The sequence below is a fragment of the Pristiophorus japonicus genome, chromosome 2 (assembly GCF_044704955.1).
Source record: "Pristiophorus japonicus isolate sPriJap1 chromosome 2, sPriJap1.hap1, whole genome shotgun sequence".
Taxonomy (NCBI): Eukaryota; Metazoa; Chordata; class Chondrichthyes; family Pristiophoridae; genus Pristiophorus; species Pristiophorus japonicus.
In genome coordinates, this window is record NC_091978.1 from 333,958,884 (window position 1) to 333,983,703 (window position 24,820).

General features: G+C 45.7%; 1 protein-coding gene across 1 annotated transcript in view; it reads left to right on the top strand.

The window, feature by feature from the left end:
- LOC139248393 (alpha-1,3-mannosyl-glycoprotein 4-beta-N-acetylglucosaminyltransferase B-like) overlaps window positions 1–24,820 on the top strand; it is a 414,869-nt gene that overhangs the window by 308,990 nt on the left and 81,059 nt on the right. The window contains exon 7 of the mRNA XM_070872141.1: window positions 2,525–2,600. Coding sequence (XP_070728242.1) covers window positions 2,525–2,600 — 76 coding nt within the window. The remainder of the gene's footprint in view (window positions 1–2,524; window positions 2,601–24,820) is intronic.

Genomic DNA, 24,820 nt, shown 5'->3' on the forward strand with positions numbered 1-24,820 from the left:
TTGCTCCCCGATAATATTCCACCAAAAGAATTTGTATTCAAGCAAAGTAAGTTTGCTTCAGGATATGGTCACCAGGACAGTTCCTCTGTCGAGAGTGCCACAAACATGTACTCGTAGTGGGGACAGCAGTCAAAGGGAGAGCGGGTCAGAGAATTGGAGTTAGGGTTTTGTAGCCCCATCCCCAGACAGCCCTCCCTTTGAGCGTGCCTTCCCCGCTAGGAGAGTGGGATATATCCGTACATACCCTGCCCTCTTCGAAGTAAAAATAAGTAAAGTTTCCTTTATTGCAGGCTTACCCCACTTTATTTTTTTATATTGTTCTTACAAAGGGGGACACTCAAGGCAGGTCGAAGGCTCTTTCTGGGGAGAGAATGGAGCAGGGGGAGTGATCCTGACACACCATCCTCACAGTTGGCCATTCTGCCGCTATGACCTGAGGCCTCTTCGGCTGGCAGGCTTCCCAGATGTGGTCCTCGTGGCACGCCTGCCAATCGTATTCCTATTCAAGTAAAGGGGCCGCCCCCTGACTCACAACGTTTGTTGGCACCAACGGTGGAGGTCCAAGCATGTACATTCTATCACATGGCTGGGTTGCGGCCCCCTCTACCTGCTGTTTCCACCTGTGTAGCTTATATCGACTATTTGATGCTGGAGGAATCCAGCTTTATTCTGGTGCTTTATTCAGGGGCCAAAATTCCCGCCGGTAACAGGCCATACCTTCCGTTTTTGTTGTGTTTTGTTCGTCACAATGGATGTGGCAGCCCATCCTGCGAAATTCAGCTCTTTGTCATTTTTTTCGAGCGGGATGGAAATCGGTCATAATGGGGTTGGAAGTGGGGGCGGGACAGAGTGACCGTCACTAGCGGGGCACAAGTGGGAGCGGGAACAGAGTCTCCGCCGTGGTCAGTCATCAGTGCCGTGCCGATGATGTCATCGCGCTGGCGCATCACCTCAGGAGGGCCGCTGCGAACTCTGCAATTAGTTTAGTTAGGTCCACTGGGCCACCAGGGAGGGTTTCGGCCGGGCCAAGAGGAGGTGCCTGTTGGCGGCCTGGCCGAACCCGGTGGTATAATTGTCGGGCTGACCTGGCAGTCGGTCGACATAAAAAAAATAAGATGGCAGCTGTGGCAGTGCGCCCTCCCCTTTAATGGCGGCTGCACCGCTATTTTACACCCGTGCACCGACAGAAAAAGCTGTCGGGGGCACTGGCCGGAAGACGTTTCCAGCTGAATTTCGCTTCCGGGGCGGGACATTGGCGGTGCGTGCTCTGATTACGCCCTAAGGATGCTTTGGCAGCAGCGGGGCGGAAGTGAGGGGAGCGGGTCGGATATGGTCACCATCGGAAAAAGCCCTGAGGAGAATTTTCCGGCGACTAGAGGCCTTATCGGGAGGCTGAATTTCGGTCCCATAATGTTTTAAAACCATTTTCAAATTCCTTTTTCTTTTTCTTTCCTTTCCAATTCGCTGGTGTAGCTCTGTACATATAAATGATCCTAAAACCACTTCATCACCCCTATACTCTTTAGAGTTTAGAAGAATGAGAGGTGATCTCATTGAAACGTACAAGATTCTGAGGGGCATTGACAGGTTAGATGCTGAGAGGTTGTTTACCCTGGCTGGAGAGTCTAGAACTAGGGGGCAGAGTCTCAGTATAAGGGGCCATCCATTTAAGACTGACATGAAGAGGAATTTCTTCACTCAGAGGGTTGTGAATCTTTGGAATTTGCGACCTCAAAGTGTTATGGATGCTGAGTCGTTGAGTATAGTCAAGGCTGAGATCGATAGATTTTTGGAATCTCGGGGAATCAAGGGATATGGGGATCGGGCAAGAAAGTAGAGTTGAGGTGGAAGATTAGCCATGATCTTATTGAATGGTGGAGCAAGCTCGAGGGGCCGTATGGCCTACTCCTGCTCCTAATTCTTATGCTCTTAACTTCCTGGTTTACTTTAAGGCTGTGAAAAGGTGCTTGATAGGGGTAAAGTAGTAGATGTGGTGTACATTGGATTTCAGTGAGGCATTCAATACATTTCCTCTGTAAAGGCTGGCACTGAATATAAAGAAAGTGGAAATTAGTTGAAATATTTTAAAGTGGATACATAATTGGTTGTCCAACAGAACCCAGAGGTTAGTGGTACAGCAATTGTCATCCGTCTGGGAGAATGTTACCATTGGGGTTTCACAGGGGTCTGTTTTGGGCCCTTGTTTGTTTGAGGTCTTCATAAATGATCTGCAGCTAGGAGTCACACCATAATGGTTAAATTTGCAAATCATACAAAGCTAATGAAGGGGACAGGATAACCGACAGCAGGATGTGAGCGTATTGAAAGGATACAGAACCAAGCAACCAGAATAAGTGTGGGGATGGAGGGATTGGATTATGAGGAGCGATTAAGTAAATTGGGCACGTTGTCACTGAAAAGGAGAAGATTGAGAGGTGATATGATTGCTGTTTCTCCAAATAAAATCATTTGTAAACCTGACGTGCTATTTCAATGATTTGTATATGACCATTTCTGCTTTCAGATGGAGAACAAAGCAGAATTTGGACTACAGCTTTTTAATGATGTACGCTCAAGCCAAAGGATCTTTCTACTTGCAGGTATAGTAACTGTAGAATTATGTTGCATAATTTTCATAGATAGATATAAATGTGGTCCTCTAAAGAAATCAATTCCAAGACAAGACATTTAGGGGGAGCAATTCCCCAGCGCCCTGATTGGGGGCGGTAACCAACTTGGCTCACCTCGGCCGCGGAATTGCGGTTACTGCCCTTCGAAGAAAGTGAAGCGCGATCTCACATGCTCCACTTCCTCATACGGTGGGTTCTGGGGCGCTACTGAAGCGTGGTGTTCAGCGCTACATGTCTCCTCCACATAGCGCTGACGCGTTTCAACACCCCTCCCCTTCGGTTAAAGAGGGCCACTGCACAGTCTGACAGGCCTCTGATGGCCTCCACTGGGCCACCAGGGCGGCGTGGTGCTGAAGCCGCAGCCCGGCACCCAAAACGGAGTGCCGGGCTGCACGCTGACGGCCCGGACTATGCAAGGGAAGAAGAAGTCGGGCCGATCGGTGAGTCGGCAAAACCGCCAAGATGGCGGCTCGGGGCACTCCCCACCTCCCCTTTAACTTCCGCCCCGCGAACGGGGGTCAGCTCAGTTTGCAACCCGCGAGACTGGCGATGACATCGATCACGGCAGCCTCGCTGGGGGGCTGGGCAATTTCTGTTGTGAGGTGGAAAGTGGTCAGTGTGCGGCACTAAGGGGTTGGCGCACATGGTGATGAGGTCATCAGTGGGGAGCAAAAATTATTTTGGGGGCGTGAAATGAGGCACACAGGATTTTGTGCCTGGGCGGAACTTTCGCCAATGGTTTTGCGGCGGTGCTAAAACTTAGCACCCCGCCGCTGTTTTGACCGTTGGGATGATGAAAATCACTGTGCATCGCTGCGCTAGCGCCCCGGGCGGAACTTTCAAGCATTTTGCCCGATTTAGCATCCACCTGAGAACCCACCCAGAAAAAGGATGTGCTTATTTGTACTGCAAAAATGGCCATCATGCTCCACCCTTTGTCTATGATTGGTCCCCTTGAAGGATAAGCCACACACTGAAGTTTTACAGGAATGTATAACTGGAACGCCCATCGCAAGGTTTCACTGACTTTGCTAATTGTAACTCGATCCACTTTGACTTCCTGAAATGACAGATGACAGAGCTCCCCAAAAGACAGCAAGAGCCAGTCCAAGTGCCTTACCCCAGTCCAAGTGCATGCCTCCCCCAGCCAAAGTGCCTTCCCACAGTCCAAGTGCATCCCTCCCCCAGCCAAAGTGCCTTACCCCAGCGCAAGTGCATCCTTCTCCCCCGCGCCCCACCCCACCATAGATGGGTATGAAGTGAATAGTGACAGTGTCTTGACTTCTGAATATCATCCACTCCAACGATGTCCCTTATAGGGGGTTGGAAGAACGTGATCCGTCTTCACTGAGTTCCTTCTCTCCCCTCCGATCCCCCCCAGTCCCAGCCTCTCTCTCTTCCCCCCCGCCACCCATGTCTCTCCCCCCCAGTCTCTCTTTCCCAGCCTCTCTCCCCCCCCCCCCAGCCTCTCTCTCTCACTCCCTCTCTGCTTGTCACCTTCCACACCCGCCACTCTCGGCCCCACGCCTGTCCTCTCGAGAGGGTTCGGGGTGGGAGCGGGAGAGAGTCGGGGGGGAGAGAGTTGGGGGGGGAGAGTCGGTGGGGGGGGGGAATTGGGGCGGGGCCTGAGCAGGCGAAGAGAGTCGGGGCCTCAGGTCTTGCTCCTCGGCACCACATGGAGGGAAGATTCTGTCAAAAAAACTGCAGTACAAACAGTTACATTGCCAGAAAAAGCAGACGGACCCAGGGTGCAGCAGGCACTAATGGTGCCATGTTGAAAGCGAAGGAGAAAGTTGCAGCTCCGAGAGATTATAAGGTTTGGGAGAAGAATGCTGCATTACTTTTGATTGTGAAGTTTATGTGAGTTTCTCGTTTGTTTTATAAAGGGCATTTAAGGACATTTTAAAAGATGGGGCCATGTTTGGTTAGGAGCCAGTAATCCTGGCTGCTATATTCATACAGCTTCAAGCTGGAAGTAGGCTTATTGTTGATCATTTGCAACATAATCGAAGAGGTCGCAGACATATGGGGAGGAGGCCTTACTTTAATTGTGCAGTTTTATGTGAGTTTCTAGTTTGTTTTATAAAGGACAGTTAAGAACATTTTAAAAGATGGGGGCCATGCTCGGTCGGGAGCTGCTGTGCTGACAGAGACATGCCAGCTCCTACAGGCAGACCTACAGCCTACAGTGTGATATATTCTTTGCGATATCACAAATACACAGACTTCACAAGATGGCTTCAACACAGGAACTTGTCTGATGACCTGTCACCTGATGCCTTTATTGCATTTACAGCAATGGCTGCATTACCACAGTAGTGCACTAGGTGGAGCTGTAGTCCACTAGCTGGAACTATATTACATTTTTCCCTCCTTAATTATGACAAACAATCATCAGACATAACTTGCATGGTTATACATAACAAAAGATATGGACTTTTGCCATATTTACAAATCAAACTTAACCACTGGTTTTCTGTTTCACTCTAGAACAGAACCTTCCAAACATAGTGTCGAATTTAGACTCATTCTAGGCTGATCCTGAGGAGAATTTGTCTTTGATCTACATGTCCTTGATCTACATTTGAACTCGCTACAACTTCAGACTGTTTGTCTGCCTGACTCGGACTCAGACTCAAACTTTGACATTCTCTTGCACTTGTTTCTAGTAGATCTGATGTAGGATATGCTACAGGTTCTGTACTTGTAACAAAACTATCTGATGAGTCAGAAATAATTGAACCATTCTAACTTCCAACTCGTTCCACATCTGTAGGTAAAATATGATCAATGTGAACAAACCTAACCACTCCATTATCAAACAGCTTGACCAAATATGTGCGAGGATCACATATCTTCACCACTCTTCCTGGTAACCACTTTAACCATTTATGGTGATGGTTCTTCACTCTCATCTTCTGATTTAATTTCACACTTCTCTCTCTTACTCTACCTCTATCATGATTCTCTTTCTGTCTTAATTGTTCCTCTTCTAATGACTGTGCTAAGTTTGGCTTTAACAACGAGAATCTAGTTTGTGGCTGTCATTGAGAAACAACTCTGCTGGTGTTCTACCAGTAGTTGTGTGAGGAGTATTGCGATAAGTAATTAGAAAATTAGACAATTTGTGGCCCAATGACAACTATCGTTTCTTTGGATTTGGATGTAAACCATCTTTGTCTACTCTGTGCCCTAAGTACTCTACTGAGTTTTTAAATAACTCACACTTATGAGCAGTCACTTGTACTCTGTGCTTTTCTAGCCTTTTGAGCACTTCATTCAATATGTTATTATGGATTTGCCAGTTTGGTGCTGAAATTAGTATGTCATCCAAATAACATATTACCCTTTCAATACCTTGCAAAATTTGGTTCATCACCCCTTGGAATATGGCGGGGGCCAAAGATATTCCAAGTGATAGCCTATTAAATTGATATAGGCCTCGATGACTATTTATGGTCAAACATAACTTGGACTCCTCATCTAGTTCAAGTTGTAAGTAGGCATTTGTAAGATCCAACTTTGAGAAGATCTGATCACCTGTCAGTGTTGTGAACAAATCTTCTACATTCGGCAATGTATTGGGGAGATTACCCTCTAGAACCTGATTTACAATTACTTTATAATCACCACACAACCTTACCTTACCATCTGACTTAGGTACAACAACAATAGGTGTAGCCCAATTACATAGATCTATCTTAGGAATAATCTTTTATCTTTTAGAGATAATTTTTTAGATAGTCTTTAATCTTTTGAGTTCTTGCTCAACTTTCTCCTTGAGTGCATATTGTACGGGATGTGACTTTCAGTAAACTGGTCTAGTTTCCTTCTGTACTCTGACACTCGCCTTGAAGCCTTGGATCGGACTGCCTGTTTTGCAGAACACCTTCGGATACTTCTTGATAACATCATCCTTCGATGCAAATCTCGTTTCAACACGAAAAATCTCATTCCAATCCAACTTCACTGATCCCAACCAATTACTACCTAGTAAAGCAGGCTTGTCTCCTGCCACTACTAAGAGAGGCAAGCTCCGAAATTGATCTTTGTATTTCACCGATACGGTGATATGACCTACCACAGGAATGTTCTCTCCTGAGTAGCTTCGCAGCTCTATCTTGGATTTCTCCAATGGGAAATGACGCAATTTGTCCAGATAAAGCGATTCCGGTACTACGCTCACGGATGCACCAGTGTCGATTTCCATGGGTATCTTGGTTCCTGCAACATCTACTTGGATGATGATACTTTTCGAATCGCTGTTAGATACCCTTATGCTCCTGATGACTTGTATTTCTTTGTCTTTTTGCTTTTCTTCCATGCTATGTACTCTCTGGGGATTTCTAATTATAGTTTTGTAAGTTGGTTTATTCTTCAGTCGGCATGTCTTCACAAGATGCCCAGTTTACATGCAGAAGAAACACTCTGCCTTCACATATAGACAACTTTGAGCAATGTGTTGTCCCAGGCACTGACTTCAATGCTCTGTTACCGTGGCCAGTTGCTGAGGCCTTGGGGCCCAACTGCCTTTTACTTTTAAACTGCAGGCAATTCACCTCGGTTGTCTGACGACTGGAAATGGTACGAAATTCTAGGGACTATTGGTCGGCCATATCCATCGACATAACTTTCTGACAAACTAAATCAAAGGTCAGGTTAGGGGTTGTCAACAACTTTCTTCTGATTGCTTTATTTTTCATCCCAGAAACAAAGTGGTCACACAGTGCTTGGTCCTGAAAGTTTCTGAAATAACAGTGAATGAATAGCTTTTTTAATGTTACAACGTACTCACTGATACTTTCGTCAGTTAACTGATCTCGTATTCTGAAATGATAACTTTCAGCAATTTTCAGGGGCTCAGGACTGTAGTGTTGTTCTAACTTGCTTAGTATCTCTGTAAGTGATGTGTCCTTTGGCTTGACAGGAACAAGCACATTTTTCATGGTTTCATATACCTCGGGGTCTACTTCAGTCAAAAAAGTAACCTGTTTTCTTTCCAACACCACCAGGGTATGGTTTTCATCATCAGGGACTTTGATGATACTATTCGCAGTGAAAAACATTTCTAGCTGCTCTACATACGCTCCGAAAGTTTCACGGTCGCGATGGAATTCACCCAAGCCCCCTATTATTCCCATAGGCGCAGCCATCTGGACTCTGGCAGTTCAGCCAATTGTGCTTGTAATTTATCTTGGATTTTTAGTTGTTCTGCAAACAAAGGACCTCTCTAGTCTCTCTGTTGTTTGGCTGGAATCATCTACCAACAAAAATTTCAGCTAAGGTATTGAGGAATCCTATCCTTCATCGCCAACATGATATATTTTTTACGACATCACAAACACACAGACTTCACAAGATGGCTTCAACACAGGAACTTGTTAGGTGACCTGTCATCTGATGTCTTTATTGCATTTGCAGCAATGGCTGCATTATCACAGTAGTCCACTAGGTAGAACTATATTACAAACAGGACTGCACAGCCCGTCGAGGTGAAGATGGCTGTGGCACTTGTCTTCTATGCCTCTGGCTCCTTCCAGGCATCAGAGGGGGACATATGCTCCATCTCGCAGCATGCTACATATTGCTGCATTCGCCAGGTGACTAATGCACTGTACCCATGAAGGATGGACATCATAAAAGTTCTCAATGACCAGGGAGACCCAAAATGAGAGGGGTGTAGGTTTTTGATGATTTGCTGGCTTCCCCAAGGTTCAGGGTGGCCTTGACTGTATGTGCATCGCCCTGCGAGCATCTTTACAGGATGCAGAGGTTTTCCAAAACTGAAAGGGATTCCACTCCTTGAACGTACAGATCATCTGCGACCATAGTCAGCGCATCATGGCAGTCAGTGCCCAATATCCAGGGAGCATCCATGATGCTTTCATCTTGCATGGGAGCAGTGTAACACGCATGTTCCAGCGTCAACCACAAGGCCAGAGTTGGATGCTCGGGGATACAGATTACGGCCTCGCCAGCTGGCTCATGACCGCCCTTCGGAACCCTCAGACAGAAGCCGAGCATCACTATAATGACAGCTATATAGCCACACGCAACATCATCCAACAGACAATTGGAGTGCTCAAGCAGCGCTTCCGATGCCTGGACCACTCTGGAGGCTGCCTGCAATACTCCCCTCAGCAGGTCTCTGAGTTCATTGGAGTGTGCTGCATACTACACAGCTTAGCCTTTATGAGGGGACAGGAATTCCCAATGGGGATTGCAGGACTACCTCAGGAGAAAAAGGAGGAGGAGGAGGAAGACGAGGAAGAGGAGCCTGTCGAGGATCCCATGCCACCACCACCATCACCACAACCACAGGGGAGGCATTGTAGAGATTTTACCGTTGTAAAAGCCTTACATCGGCAGCTCATAATTGAACGCTTTACTTGAAGACAGGTTTGGGCATTGTCTGGCCATTCTATCCCACCATGTAGACTATTCCCCCTCTTATTCTGCAAATGAGACACTACACAGGAATGGATAATGCGAAAAAACATGTATTAAACATTGTAACATTGTAAACTTTGTAACCTACATTGTGATACTTAAATAAAATGAAATAAAATAATGAGCTGCAACCAGCAGTGTGATAATTCAAGAACATTATCAGAACATAATCCAGCACCAAGAACATAATCCAGCAGTGTGATACTGTAACATCAATTCCTGCCCCACTATTTTTTCCCACCGTCTTTTGCCCCCCTTCCCTTCATCCCCCTCCCTTGCCTGCTGCTCCGAATCAAAGTGGCACCAGGGCATGCAGTAAGGCTGCCAGAGCGCTGCTGTGTTGGGGGGGAGAGACAATGGAGACAGCGTCCGGGGACGCACTGGACCAGCTCGTGGCGTGGAAGGCCCGGCTTCTGACTGGCGAGCCTCTTCATCGGCGTCGCCAGTCACGGGTGGTTTGGGTGCCAACCGTCACTGATGCTTGATTGGCGACTGAGTGGGGGGAGACGGAATGCTGTCATCCAGAGGAATGACACCACCTCCCATATCTCTGGAGCCACTCAGTCGCCGACGGGGCTGGCCTCTAGCAACCGGAGCACGATGTAAACTAACACTTTGCTGGCCTGCTTCGGAACTGTTACTTCCCCGTGTGACAGTGGGGAACACAGAGAGTATGGAGGCAGGCTTGGACTGCATCACCTGCCCAAGCTGAAGCAGAGCTTGTGCCTGTGATGCACGATATTATGCTAGGGCTCACGCCACACTCTCCGAGACTCCACTGTCACTGCTGGAGGCCACCAGCCTCGTGTGGGCATTGATGGCCTCGCTGGTATCATGGCTCACACTGACAATCTGCGACCCTACCTCCGTAATCGGCGCTTTCAGACTGTCAATGCTCGCGGGAATCCTTCCCAAGACATCAAGGAACTGACCATTGACGCTTTCTCTGGACATTCCCGCCATGTCCAGTTCCACGTCTGCCTGTCTGTCAGCAGGCCAACTTTGCTGACTCACCCTCCGGAGAAATGGCCTGCGGGATTCAACCCCAGCCCTGCATTGCTGCATGCCACTGGTCCCATGAGGCTCGGATTCCTCGAACCCCGAGAACGTCACGTCGTCCCCAGAGGAGCTGAGTGCCAATGGTGGAGCAGGGCTCGATTAATGCTGCGCCGGATGCTGCACTGCAGTCGGCTCATCGGTATCCTCCTGCTCTTTCTCCTCCCCCAGACGATGGCCTGACGTGGAATGTTGCCTTGAGGGATGCGGCGCCTGTGTCTGGTCATCTGGAAGTAGAAAGCAACAGACGAGTGGTTAGCAGCGGGGGAGGGGGCAGGGGGCACGGTGACATGAGGAAAGTTGCATAGCACAGGCTCATTTGAAGGACCGCCGCTACTCCATTAGAGACATTGCAGGTCTTACCCCAACCTGGTTTAGAGGCACTACAGGACATTGCCCCAACCTATCCCAGGGAGTGTGCAGAACATTGCCCCAACTTAGTCCAAAGGTACTGCAGGACATTGCCCCAACCTATCCCAGGGAGTGTGCAGGACTTACCCTCAGTATCCAAGCGAGGTGTCAGTGCCCCCAGTAGCAGCTGCCCGACCAGTGACGCCGATAAGGCCTGCCACACTCTCCTCGAAGTCCATGAGCGGCAGGGTCTGGGGCGGACCGCCGCCTATCCACACCTGCTCGCGGCGATTATGAGACTTCTTTGCCTACAAAGATGAAAATGGGAATGGTTACATCTGCTCCTGTGGCACAGATAGTCACCAAAGCACTAATGCCAGATTGTCTGAATGTAATAGAGTTCTCTGTTTAATGGCCTTGGAAGTTGCACGTGGTTCATCAGGAGGACATCGAAGTGGGGAGCCATTTTATGAGATCTCAGAAAGAATGTGTAAAGATCATTCATGGCAAATAGAGTGCCGAACTAAGCCTACCTATGTGTCATGCATTTTAGGAAGCAACCCACAGAGTGCTGGGAGACACCAACAGCATGAGCACAAATAGTGTATCAGATTTATCCTTGAAGTAATGAAGGAGTGCATGAATTAAAATGGTATTCACTCTGACGACCCTGATGAGATCATTAAATCTCGGCACTGTGTGCCAGTCCTCACCACAGTATCTGAGGCAGAGACCTCCTCTACGATGTTTCTCCAAATTCTCTTAAATATAGATGGCAGTGGTCTAGAACAACACCGAAGATGCAACTCCTGCCATCTCCATTCCACAGCCCCCACTAGAGCTTCATTAGCCTCTTGGCTGAATCGCCTGGTACGCTATCTTCCATCGTCCTCCTCCATCATCGAATTCAAAATATGAAATGGCTGATTCAGCCCTGGTTGTACTGCGCATGCGCGTGCAGGAAGTGGCGGTGCCCTGCATTTGCGACAGGAAACCAAAAGGTGGAAGCGCGGGGGAAAAAAAGCGCATGCGCAAAACGGCAGATTGCGCCAACGCCGGAACTTTCAGAGTCTGTGGTGTAATGCCGGAGTTAACGCTAATGCTCCTCATGAACTTGAAAGTTCCCCACTCTGGCGTTAACGTTATCCCGGCGCTAAATTTTTCGCTCCACCGCAAATTGCGCCCGGAAATGGTCGAAAACGCAAAAAAAACTCAAATCCAGCTGAAGGATTTAATAGCTTTCCAATGCAATAAATGCAGCTACTGCAATATATATCAGGTTATAATAACTGCACTGAAGATAATTAGTTTGAAGTTTTATCTGGATCAGTTGTGTGGTTTGTTTTTTAATGGAAACAGTTTGTAAAAGCCCAAGGGGAGATTGCAGGGAATAGAAATCAATTCGGAAGACAAAAAAGATTGCATACTTTTTTGTTCTTTACATAATTTCAAAAACAAGATTTATCACCACTTCTCACAAAGGTTGGCACCAATTTTTTTTGGCAATGTCAAGTTTAATATGCATCATTAGTTGTTTACACTTAATTTATTTAGGGGAGATTGAATTGTCAATTATTATTCAAGTGTTTTCTCACTAAGTAAGCAGATAACAACAATATGCTGTTAATTGTTGTTGTTGTAAGTAAGCATATGTTTAGAAGGATATGCAGATAGGATTAGATGAAGCAGGGTACGAGGAGGCTGTGTGGAGTATAAACACCAGTACAGACCGGTTAGGCTGGATCGACTGTTTCTGTGCTGTAAATTCTATGGCTGGAATTTTCCGAGGTGGTAGCGGGCGGGAATGGAGGAGGGTCGGCTGTTGCTATGCCAACAGTTTGCTGCTGTCCTCGGCAAGCTGCCAAAACAATGTACAGGATTTTATCAGTTCTTAGCTTTTGTATTTGAAATGTGGGCAGACATCCTCCTCTCAGAATGACGGCGTTTTGAACAGATCACCTTTGCAAAACCAGTCAAACCTTTCCATGGAAGTGACAATATATCTGTAAAGCTGTCACTAGTTTCAATACCCCGACTTGCAGTAAATCCCTGATAACTCACTTTAATGTTCTCTGCTTGACATGTTGAAATTGGCATTTTTGCCACCATACGATTTCCAGTGAATCTCACCCTTGTGCAATTCACTTGTGCATTTAGAAGCTAACTTTACTAGTACCTGTATGGAAGTATGCAAAGTGACCTCGGTATCTCCACTCTATTCCCCAGGCCACTTGCTTGCTGTTGTCAGTTGCTGGTAGGAAAATTCAGCAATGCTCCTTTTTACTTTCCTGTGAGAGGAAGAAAGAGATATTGTAGGAGGCAAACCTCTCCCATCATCAATAAGGACAATTTTCCAAGTGCGCGCTGCCTGTCATTACTTGATATGCAAAACGAGCAAGTAAGGCTCCCTGCTAGGATTGTGTCACAAAATCAGCTTCACAGCATGAATGTAAAAGACAACTATTAAAATTAGAAGGTGAAAGTTTCTGACCGCTACACCACCAGTGGGGACTTGCCTGCAGCGGGTGGTTTATCAGAAAATCACTGGGGCACTGCCCACAAAGTTTCACTTGCTGAATTCAAGGCCCCACTGGTGGCTCAGTGTCTCAGGGTTCGCCAGACAGCTTGGTGGCTAAAATGACACATACAGAAACCCATTTCTATTCCTAAGAACATAAGAAATAGGAACAGGAGTAATTCATATGGTCCCTGCACCGCCATTCAATAAGATCATGGCTGATCTTCCAGCTCAACTTTACTCTCCTGCACTGTCCTCATATCCCATGATTCCTTTAGCGTCCAAAATTCTATCGATCTCAGTCTTGAATATACTCAATGCCTGAGCATCCACGGCCCTTTGGGGGTCAAGAATTCCAAAGATTCACAACCCTCCGATAGAAGAAATTTCTCCTCATCTCAGACCTGTTATCCTGAGACTGTGACTTAGACTTTTCAAACCTCTAAGCCCACAATATTCAAACAGGACAAATTAGTGAATAAGAGTTATTAGCGCAAATAGGGCTGAGTTACCCAGGGCCTGAAATTGGTGAAGGCCAAGGCCCGCCCAAGTGCTGCCCAAAGGATCGCCGATTGCCGCCAAGAGACCGGGCAGTACTTTGCCAGGCAGTTTCCTCTAAAAGAGGTGGCAGTACGGCCCGGCGGGCAACTAGCGGCTTACGCCGTCAATCTGGGAGGCAACGGGCGGGAGTGGGCGGGAGCTCTCAATCTCGGTGGTAAATGTGATTGCCGCCCAAGTGCTGCCGAGGATGGAGTCGGGCCCAGGGAGGGTGGAACACCTGAAAATCAAAATCACCACCAAAAAAAAACAGAACACCGGAAGACCTTCGGGTAGCCCATACAGGTAAGATTCTGTAAAAAAAATTAAAAGATGTTCACTAACCTTTTTTTGCAGGTCTTCATACTTACCGTTGGGGTTAGGCCTATCCCCATACAGTGGTCCTTCCCCCTGCTGTCGCCGACTCCCGCTGACTCCCGCCCGCACCAAACTGGCAGCTCGGCGGGAGGGAGCACACTTGCACTACTTGGCCACCAGATGCTGTCAGTGGGTGGTTCCCAGCGGTACTCCCCTCCCGCTGGCTGCAGCCCAAGTGGAAACTGGCACAGAGGGGAGACTGGCGCCAAAACGCAGCGGCAGTCGGCGGCATCCGGTGGCAGTGGGCAGTAAGGCCACCAATTTTGGGGCCTTGGACTTTGAGGCCTAGATTGCTAAGGCTTGCATTTGGGTCGCCCTGATCTACTATACTCGTTTTCACATCTCATTGGCCTCTTATCAGTTCTCTTATTGAGTTGTCAGTTTTCCTGATATGTGATGTCGCTTTTGCTGGTTTAGGCATGTATGCACCGAGTATGAATATCTGAATGTCCAACTAATAAGCAGAGACAGGGATAGATCTATCTAATAACCTCCTGTTGCTATGCCGACAGTTAGCTTCTGTCCTAGGCAAGCTGCCAAAACAACGTACAGGATCTTATCAGTTCTTAGCTTTTGTATTTGAAATGTGGGCAGACATCTTCCTCTCAGAATGACAGCCTTTTTGAACAGATCACCTTTGCAAAACCAGTCAAAACCTTTCTGTGGAAGTGACAATATATCTGTAAAGCTGTCACTAGTTTCAACACTCCGACTTGCAGTAAATCCCTGATAACTCACTTTAATGTTCTCTGCTTGACATGTTGAAATTGGCATTTTTGCCACCATACGATTTCCAGTGAATCTCACCCTCGTGCAATTCACTTGTGCATTTAGAAGCTAATTTTACTAGTACCTGTATGGAAGTACGCAAAGTGACCTCGGTATCTCCACTCTATTCCCCAGGCCACTTGCTTGCTGTTGTCAGTTGCTGGTATGAAAATTCAGCAATGCTCCTTTTTACTCTCCTGTGAGAGGAAGAAAGAGATATTGTAGGAGGCAAACCTCTCCCATCATCAATAAGGACAATTTTCCAAATGCCGCTGCCTGTCATTACCTGATATGCAAAATGAGCGAGTAAGGCTCCCTGCTAGGATTATGTCACTCAGAAAATCGGCTCCACAGCATGAATGTAAAAGACAACTATTAAAATTAGAAGGTGAAAGTTTCTGACCGCTACACCACCAGTGGAGACTTGCCTGCAGCGGGTGGTTTATCAGAAAATCACTGGGGCACTGCCCACAAAGTTTCCAACAAGTCACTTGCTGAATTCAAGGCCCCACTGGTGGCTCAGTGTCTCAGGGTTCGCCAGACGGCGTGGTGGCTAAAATGACACATACAGAAACCCATTTCTATTCCTAAGAACATAAGAAATAGGAACAGGAGTAATTCATATGGTCCCTGCACCGCCATTCAATAAGATCATGGCTGATCTTCCAGCTCAACTCTACTCTCCAGCAGTATCCTCATATCCCATGATTCTCTTAGCGTCCAAAATTCTATCGATCTCAGTCTTGAATATACTCAATGCCTGAGCATCCACGGCCCTTTGGGGTCGAGAATTCCAAAGCTTCACAGCCCTCCGAGAGAAGAAATTTCTCCTCATCTCAGTCCTAAATGGCCGCCCTTTTATCCTGAGACTGTGACTTCTAGTTCTAGACTCTCAAGCCAGGGGAAACAGCCTCAGAGCATCTGCTCTGTCAAGCTCTCTAAGAATTTTATACATTTCAATAAAATCGCCTCTCATTTTTCTAAACTCTAAAAAGTATCGGCCCATTCTTCTCATTCTCTCCTCATAGGACAGCCCCCTCATCCCAGGAATCAATCTAGTCAATCTAATCAATCAAACCAATGACTCGAATTTATATAGTGCCATTAACATGGAAAAATGTCCCAACGAGCTTCACACAAGCATGAATGAAACGAACACTGAGCTAAAGATGCAGAAATTAGGAGGTGTTAATCAAAAGCGTGGACAAAGAAGTGGGTTTTAAGGGGGATATTAAAGGAGGAGATAGAGGTAGAGAGATACAAGGGTTGAGTCAGGGAATTATAGAGTGGGACCGAGATGGCTGAAGGCACAGTCTTGCCAATGCTGCGGGCGACCGGAGTCAGAGAAACAAAGATTTGTACCCCTCAGGTGACATCCTCCTGCCTCATTCCCTGACATCACCAGCAAAAAGCACCCACACCTCCACCCCACTTCTTGAGGAAACCTCTGCTCCGTCTAAATGGGTCAGCAACCCAGCGTTACAGATTCCCACACCATTTATGGCCCACCCCAATAATGGTTACAGAATGGGCAAAATCCAAAAGGAAATTTAGAGCCCCACTTTCTAGTCTCGCACATGAAGAGAACCCGATTGGACAAGGTGCAAACATTTTCACACTGTGCCCGAGCACGATTCACAAAGCAGGCAGGATAAAGCAAAGCAGGGATTTTTTATTTGGGAGGGGGGGGGGAAGAGAAGTGGAAATTATAGTCTCCCCATAGTTAATAGAGCTTTTTCGGTTACACTATCGATGATGATAGGATAGCTCCACTTTCCAATAGTATTCTTTTGCTTCCTCTTGCCGGAGAATGAAAAGGGAGAAGGAAGAGTGCTCATTTCTGGCAGAAAATGGCCTCTCGGCTTCCTCCCGCCACAAGTTACAACTCATCCAAACTGCTACAATCTATGGCATCATCCACACAACGTGCTCCATTCCTACTCCCCTGTCTTTATCAAGATCCATTAACTTCCCATCCCTGAGCACACCTCCCCGATCCTTACGCAGCACTCTATTGCTCATCTCCACTCCACCATTGACAACTGTTCTTTCAACTAATGTGTCCCTGCTCACCGGACGTCCCTCGTTCAATCTCTCCACCTTGTCATTTCCATCCTTGCCTTCAAAAGATTCCTAAAAACCCATCTCTTTGGCCATGCTTTCAGCTCCATAATTCCTCTTCCTCTTTTTTCCCTCACTCATTCCTGCTCTGTAAAGTGCTTTGAAATGATTCCCTGTGCTTGGTTTTTGCCTTTTGGTTGACCAACAAACGGAGTATGCCCGCTGGTCACCATTACCCTCATTGAAGAGCCGTCCACAACTTGAGTCCCCGGCCGCATACACGTCAGGCCGGTGATCTGCAGGGTGTTATCAGATTAAGTTGACCAATATCGGGCCTCCCCTGCTGCCAACAAGGTACGTGCAAGGGGAGGTGAGGGAGGCAGGGAGAGTATCAACGGCTCAGATTATTTGTGTGGGACCCAGAGGAGCACTCCTACTCCTCCAGCCCCCACAAAATAATGTCAGACTTACCCATGCTGGGCCTCTTTGGCTCCATCGACCATGGAACTGATCACAGCTGAAATGGACCACTATTTGCATATTGAGGGGCCCACTGCTTGAAAGAGGGAGGCACTTTGAACGCCCAGCATTAGGCCCCTTTCAGAATGTTGTCAGTCGCATCATCAGAGTTAGCGGGGCGCTGAGGTTACCAACCCCATTTTGAGGCCATAGCTCGCCCGCCCCCAGCCTGTTAACATCAGGCATGACAAGTTAAAATCAACCCATCTGTTGACAAAGAGAAATACAGAAATGTAAGAAGATTGTTTTTGGCACTGGCAGGTGTCAGCAGCAGCCAGGTGGTCCGGGGGACAGAGTGAAGGTCTCTGCTAGCAAGCAGCGCCATTGTAACACGCAGACTTAGCAGTAGATAAAACCAAAACATTTCTTCTCACTTCATCCTCATTGACGGCAGATCACTCGACATCTTCTGTATAATGCGATTCAGTGGAACAGTTACTTTGTATTCCCTTGGTTGCAGTTTCAAATCACAAGTAAGGTAAAGTTCAACTCAGAGTCATCAGTGTGCTGAACCTGTCAGGTTTTGATCACCAGCTTGTTGAAAAACCCATTAGTATTAGTTAATAACACAGCCGTCAAATCCCTGCATGTCCCTTTATAACTGCCTTACAAATTATAAATGCTACCTGCAGCAGCAGTCATGCCTTCCTGTAGTATCACTAATTCATAGATTTAAATAAGGCAAGCTAAAATATTCCCTGAGATTGTCCTGGAGGGGTAGGGTAGCGTGGGAGAGGCAGATGGAACAAAGCATTCCCAATCTCTCTGGAGACTGCATTACTCAATTGTAATAAAAATAAGTACTTACATTTATATAGCACCTTTCACAACCACCGGATGTCCCAAAGCACTTTCCAGCCAATTAAGTACTTTTGAAATGCAGTCACTGTTGTAGTGTAGGGAAATGTGGCAGCAAATTTGCACACAGCAACTTCCACAAATAGCAATATGATAATGACCAGTTAATCTGTTTTTGTTATGTTGATTGAGAGATAAATATTGGCCAGGACACCGGGGATAACTCCCCTTCGAAATAGCGCCATGGGATCTTTTACGTCCACCTGAGGGGACAGACAGGGCCTCGGTTTAACATCTTATCTGAAAGGCAGCACCTCTGACAGTGCAGCACTGGAATGTCAGCATAGATTTTTGTGTTCAAGTCTCTGGAGTGGGACTTGAATCTACAACCTTCTGACCCAGAGGCGAGGGTGCTACCCTCTGATCCACGGCTGGCACTAATGTCACATGCTTGATTCCTATTTCAATTTTTTCTTATCGTAAAGAAATACTAAAGGAAATGTGTGCACATACATAGCATCTAATTATATCTCCCAGAAAGTACTTCACATACAACAAATTTATTTAGAGTGCAATGACCATTGTTATGTACCCAAAACTATGGGGTAAAGTTTCGGCATGAGTTGCTCCTATTTTTTTGGAGCAACTGGTTTAGAATAGAGTATCTTAGCAGTTGCAATTCTCGGCATTTAGTTTGCTCCAGTTCTAGTGAGTTAGAACAGTTTCATTTTGTAACAGGTTTTTTTTTTCAAAGGGGGGCGTGTCCAGCCACTTACGCCTGTTTTGAAAGTTTAGGCAAATGGAGTAAGTATAGATTTTTGTATGCTCAGAAAAACCTTGCCTACACTTAGAAAATCGATACCACTACACAGGAAGGCGCGGGCTGGGACGGTGGGTGAATGGGTGTAAACTGCTCCATGATATCACCAGCACCCGCAACGTCGGAATCAAAACCATGGAAGGTGGAACCAGAACCTCTGCGAGTGGGAGGCGCAGGCTCGGACGGTGGTGTACTGACTGTAAACTGCTGCATTACACCAGCAGCACCACTGGGACCCGCAACATCGGAATCAAAGCCTTGGAAGGTGGAACCAGAACCTATGCAAGGGATTGGAACTCTGATGCCCCTTAATGTGGGCTCATAAACATTAATTTGGAAGGTCTCCCCTGTAGACATTTCAGTCATTGCTGCCACCGCCAGCATCCAGTCTGGATCATCTGCATCTGGTTGTACTGGTTCTTGTTCTGGATCTTCAGGATCCTCAGGGTTGGCATCGTCATCATCATCATCATCATGTTCTGCAAAATATATCAGAACAGTCAAATGTTTAACAGCAAGGGAGGGGCAGGATGGGTGGCATGAGTACTCTCACACATAGCAGGCCAGGCAGCAGATTGATTTGAAGGGCCACGGTGCATTTTCAGGACTTACCCTCTTCCTCGCGTGCGGGCCCAGCTTGTGCTGTACTGATTGCTTTTCTCCATGTACAACTCATCATGTCAGCTACCCTTTGTTCCAAGGGTGTCAGTGGATGAAGATTGGGCATGCCTCCTCCTGTTCGAGTTGCTTCCCTTTTGTTGTGGGACAATTTCTTTTGCAAAGAGTAAAATATAACTTTTTTCTGCAGGGTGGGACATACAGATAGTTATATTACAATTACAATTACATTAAAAAATGAAAATATTACTTACACTAACTACTTGACCAAGGTCGTGCCATTTCTTTTTACACTGGCTTCCAGATCTCATGGTATGCACCACTGCGCAGTAATCTTCTGCAACTTGGTTCCAGCGTTTCTTCATTTCTTTAGGTGGCACTTTTATGCGACCTCTGTTGCTGGTATCCAGCTCCTGCCATCTCTGCTCAGTGACGTTGACTAATATCTCCACTTCTTCATGCAAGAAATTCTTTGTTCTTGGTGGACGTTGTTCCATTGCTGTATTAAGTTATCACTCTTATTTTTCAAAACACACAGTCCTTATTTTGCATGCATCTATGCAGCCCCTGTTCTGGAAGTTTGGCAGCAAAAAGCAGCACTCACTGATTTCAGCAGGTGATTTCTTCAACAGTGCTGCTAAAAGCACTCCTTCAGACACCAAAAAATCACCCAAATTCAATCCCAAGCCTTTCCAGAGGTCCACGAAACAAATCAGCACTTTTCTTCAAGTTCCTTTAAAAATGGCCGAGTGCCAATGTTTATGGCCTACTGCGCGTGCGCGCTCCAACGCTCACGCGCAGAGCTGCCGGCACGACATGCTCCCATTTAACTTAGCCCTGCCCCCCTGCACTTGCAGAATCGGCGCGACTCTGTGGCTCCGCCCCCCCGCAGATGTTTGTGCGCCGCGCCGAGCTCTGAGGGACCTGCAAGGAGTCCAAGAATTGCAAGGTACATTTTTGTCGCGCTTTTAGCGCGAAAAACGTGCGTCCATGTCGGGGCTGCGCCGTTCTAGGTGCGGCCCGAAACTTGACCCCTATGGCTCTCATATATTTTTCAGAAGTAAGGAAATGAATAGCAGTAAAGTAATTGTTGGTCTTCCCATTTCTATGAGGATTTCAATACAGTTCCCACCGCTTACAGTTGGTGTTAATGCGATTAGCCTGCTATAAACGCTGGACAGTAAAACCATAATAGGTAAATTGTAAGTATGACCAAAAACAGTGGCCACCATTTTGAAGCCTCACATGAAAGCGTCCTCGGGGTGGATTTAACAGCATTCCCATTTTCTCAGGGGTTCAATGATGGATTCAAGTCTGTCGGTCACAGGGCTGATCCAAACTCAATTCCTGATCCAAAACAGTGTGTTATCTTTCAGAGACACAGAGAGAGAACGGGAACAGAGAAGGAAACAAACAGCTGACTGGATTCCAATCGATCCCCGCGGTTCCCCCTTGATCAACTAATCAATTCCAGTAATCTTAGTTGCAGCGCCTTCTTTTCTAATCTATGTTTATTGAACAGACAGAATGAACAGGGACTGTCAGCACACCCCTTTTAAACAGGCACAGACACTGCCCAAAAACATTGCATTAGAAACAGGCCACGCCCACAAAACTGGCGCCAGGGTGAATTAATCACCATTGGGAGTTCGCTAATTGCAGTCTTTTGTAGGCCTCGAAAGAGGCTCTAAAAATTCAGCTAGATCTTTTGAGCACAAGGACACTAATAGGTATGTTTTAAAAGGTTTTTAATGTAATACAGACCACTGTACACCAACATAACTAGAAAATAATTTTGTATATCTTTTAAAAGTAATTTTCAGTAATTTAAAATCAGTTTACTCACAGATTGACACTGTGATTAAAAATGCTTATTTTTTGTGATAAACCCATTTTCAGCTGTATTAATTAAATTTTACCAAGTGACCACTCTTAAATATATCGGAGAATATTTTTTAAAGCAATCTTTTTTTTCAATGACGTTTTAAAATGTTGCCCAGTTGCGCTGGTTTATAGCAAATTTTGCATTCAGCTATTTGCAAATGAGTTTGAGCGGAAACTCAAGGAAGAAAAACATTTTTCAAAATGGCCTCATTTTGGGTGCAATTTGTGCCGGAATCGCCAATTGCGTTCAAAGTGGAAACTCTACCCCTATATCCAAACTTTACTGCATGTACACAAGTGAGACTATAGCAAGATGAGTATCGAAATATTTGCATTATTGTCTATTTACTATAACTCGATTTGTGTGTGCACATCGGAAACCAGCAAGGAAATACAGGAACAGAAAAAAGTGGAATACTGAAAAAGTTTTGATAGCAAACCGGGAGGTCTGAGCTATTGAGCATCAATACTTCATACAATGGCCACATACTCCCGAGTGTTTTTGTAGTGTGAGCATTGTTGTCATTACTGAGCAGTATGGAAATAATTTAGGCTGTTTATTCATTGAACAATACACTGGTATCTGCAAGAACAACAGCGAGGATGAGGCTAGTGTAAAACTTTTTAATAGTTGAATCCTGATAACTAATTTATCAAGGAATGTGCATGGATCAGTTCTTCTGTGTTTTCAGAGTAAATGAACAGTTGACTTGGAAATTCCATGTTTAGATGACATCCAATTTGGGGTATTTTGCTTCACAGTAATGTCAGGAGAAAAAATAAAGGACAATCTGCCACACTGCAAGCTCTTATCATGGAGGGTAAACTGAATTAAAATCAGATCCATAATTGAACAAATGCTGTTCTCTCAATTTGCTTCTGATACCTTGCATTAAAACTACCTTTCGATCCCTCTATAGTTATGAAGTGCTGTTGACATAAACCTGTTAGGTAAAAGACCAGGTGATGGTACTGGCCAAGCCCCTGAACCCGCTCCCCATCACCCGCATGGTAGAGAGTGTCACTGGGTGTCAGTGGTGGAGCTAGATTTGACCAATTGGGAAGGGAGTGAGGGGTGAATTCATGATTTTGCCAACTTGATAGGAAAAGGACTGAGCTGGGAACTGGGGAATGCTAACTTACCTAGTCTGAAGGCCAAGCCAGGAACCCTAGAGACTTGCAGGCTGAACCTGGAGGCCAAAGACGAAATGGAGGCAGTCCTCTGAAGCCACTTGGTCATTATCAAAATGATTGGGGGTGTCATGACCCTGACTCCCCACTGGATCCGCCACTGCTGCATAACTCACATAAGAACATAAGAAATAGGAGCAGAAGTAGGCCATTCAGCCCTTCGAGCCTGCTCTGCCATTCACTAAGATCATGGCTGATCTTCTACCTCAACTCCACTTTGCTGCACTATCTCCATATCCCTTGATTCCATCAATATCCAAAAATCTATCAATCTCTGTCTTGAATATATTCAACGACTGAGCCTCCACAGCCCTCTGGGATAGAGAATTCCGAAGATTCACCACCATTTGAGAGAAGAAATTTCTCCTCATCTCAGTCCTAAATGGCTGAACCTTTATTCTGAGACTGTGACCCCATGTTCTAGATTCCTCAGCCTGAGGAAACATCCCCTGCATCTAACCTGTCAAGCCCTGTAAGAATTCTGTATGTTTCAATGAGATCACCTCTCATTCTTCTAAACTCTAGAGAATATAGGGCTAGTCTACTCAATCTCTCCTCATAGGACAATCCCCTCATCTCAGGAATCAGTCTGATGAACCTCACACTGTGTGCACTTGCAATAGATCTGCCACCATGGGTGGAGTGATCTAAGAGCCTGCTGGTACAGGCTCTGGCAATGCTTTGCCGATGGTGGCTTGTAAAATCCCAGCCAGATTGATAAAGTCACAAAAGCAATGAATGTACTAATTAGCCATGCAGTTATTCTATTGTTGCAGGAGCTGCCCTGCACTGTAAATAAGGCAATTTGACAGCGAGGAAACTGGGTTATACCATAAACTAGAATATAAATTGGATGTATGCATTTAGCAAGTCTTCACGGTCTCTTTCCAGCTGCTCCGTTTGTTCTGTTCGAGTGTCCACATGCCCAAATACTTTGTGTTCTCTTCCTATTCTATAATGCCTTTGTCTACCAATAAAGGGCAAAAGCAGCTTAAAAGCAATTAATATCTGTGTTATTCTGGTCCAAATGCTGTAGCTTTACACATCCTTTCAAGGTCTATTGAGTTGGCCACAAGAGTCTCACAGGAGCCTGCCAAGAGACTAATAATGTAGCCATGATGCAATAATAATAGCAGGCCATATGATCCTTCTGCGAAGAAATTAGATGCTATTATTCCCTGTGCCCATTAAAGTATCTTCAGTTCCTCCTGATAATTGTGTGATTGTAAAGCTCAAAGTGTTTCAGATGCTTCAGTTACACTCTCTATTCGGCAGGGCTTTTGGCAAGACAGAGGGAGGAAAAATTTAAAACATCAAATATGACAGCTGCTTTTAGCATCCTCATTCTTAATTCATGTAATAAACACAAACTTATTTATGAAGCGTAATGCTTCTATTTGTTACTAATACAGAGAGTGTGAGCTGACAAATGTTTGCTCTTTCGCTGTGGTATTTGAAGGCTTTCCAGTAATCTTCCCTTTTGCCGTTCAACAATTAGCACACTGGCTGCTTTCATCAGAACAAATATGAGTAGGCTCCTATCTCAGTAAGAAGTAATTGAGATAATACCTGAAGGAAATAAATTAAAAATCTTCCCAAAAGAAAAAAAACACTACAAATCCAGAATGGGTTTTTGTAAAATGCATAGTGAATGTTTTAATTTTTAACATGGCTTGGTTCAGAGATCCGCCATAATCAGTTAAAATGTACCTTAGGTAGCGGAATTCCTGCTTAAAAGTTTGTTCATGGTGAACGGGACAGTTAAATTTTAATTGTGCTAAAAGTATCATCTCTGGTATAATGAATTATTGCAAATGCGGATTTATAAATAAATGATAAAAACAAACTAAGATCAAAGCATTTGTCAAAATAACTGGGTTAATGCTGTCATTAAAACAGCAGAGAAAAAAATATCATATAAATGTATAAACATGTTTGTTACCAACATCCCACAAAGAGGTAAATGTTCATCTTCTCCTTATAGTCGGCAATCTGCCGGAGCAAATTGCCCGTTCGTTATAGAACCTGCCCGATTTTCATTTCACTGGAATGAAAATTAGGCATGAAAATGGTTATTGGTATAATGATTAGGTGATTCACTCTGCCAGATTACTGTCCATACGGTGAAGAGGAAAACGTACCAGAATGGGCTTCAAGGCACTGAAAAAAATTAAATGTAGTTTTTAAGTCATCAGTATAATCACTGGAGGGCCAATTTAAACACCTTTTAATAGATAGACA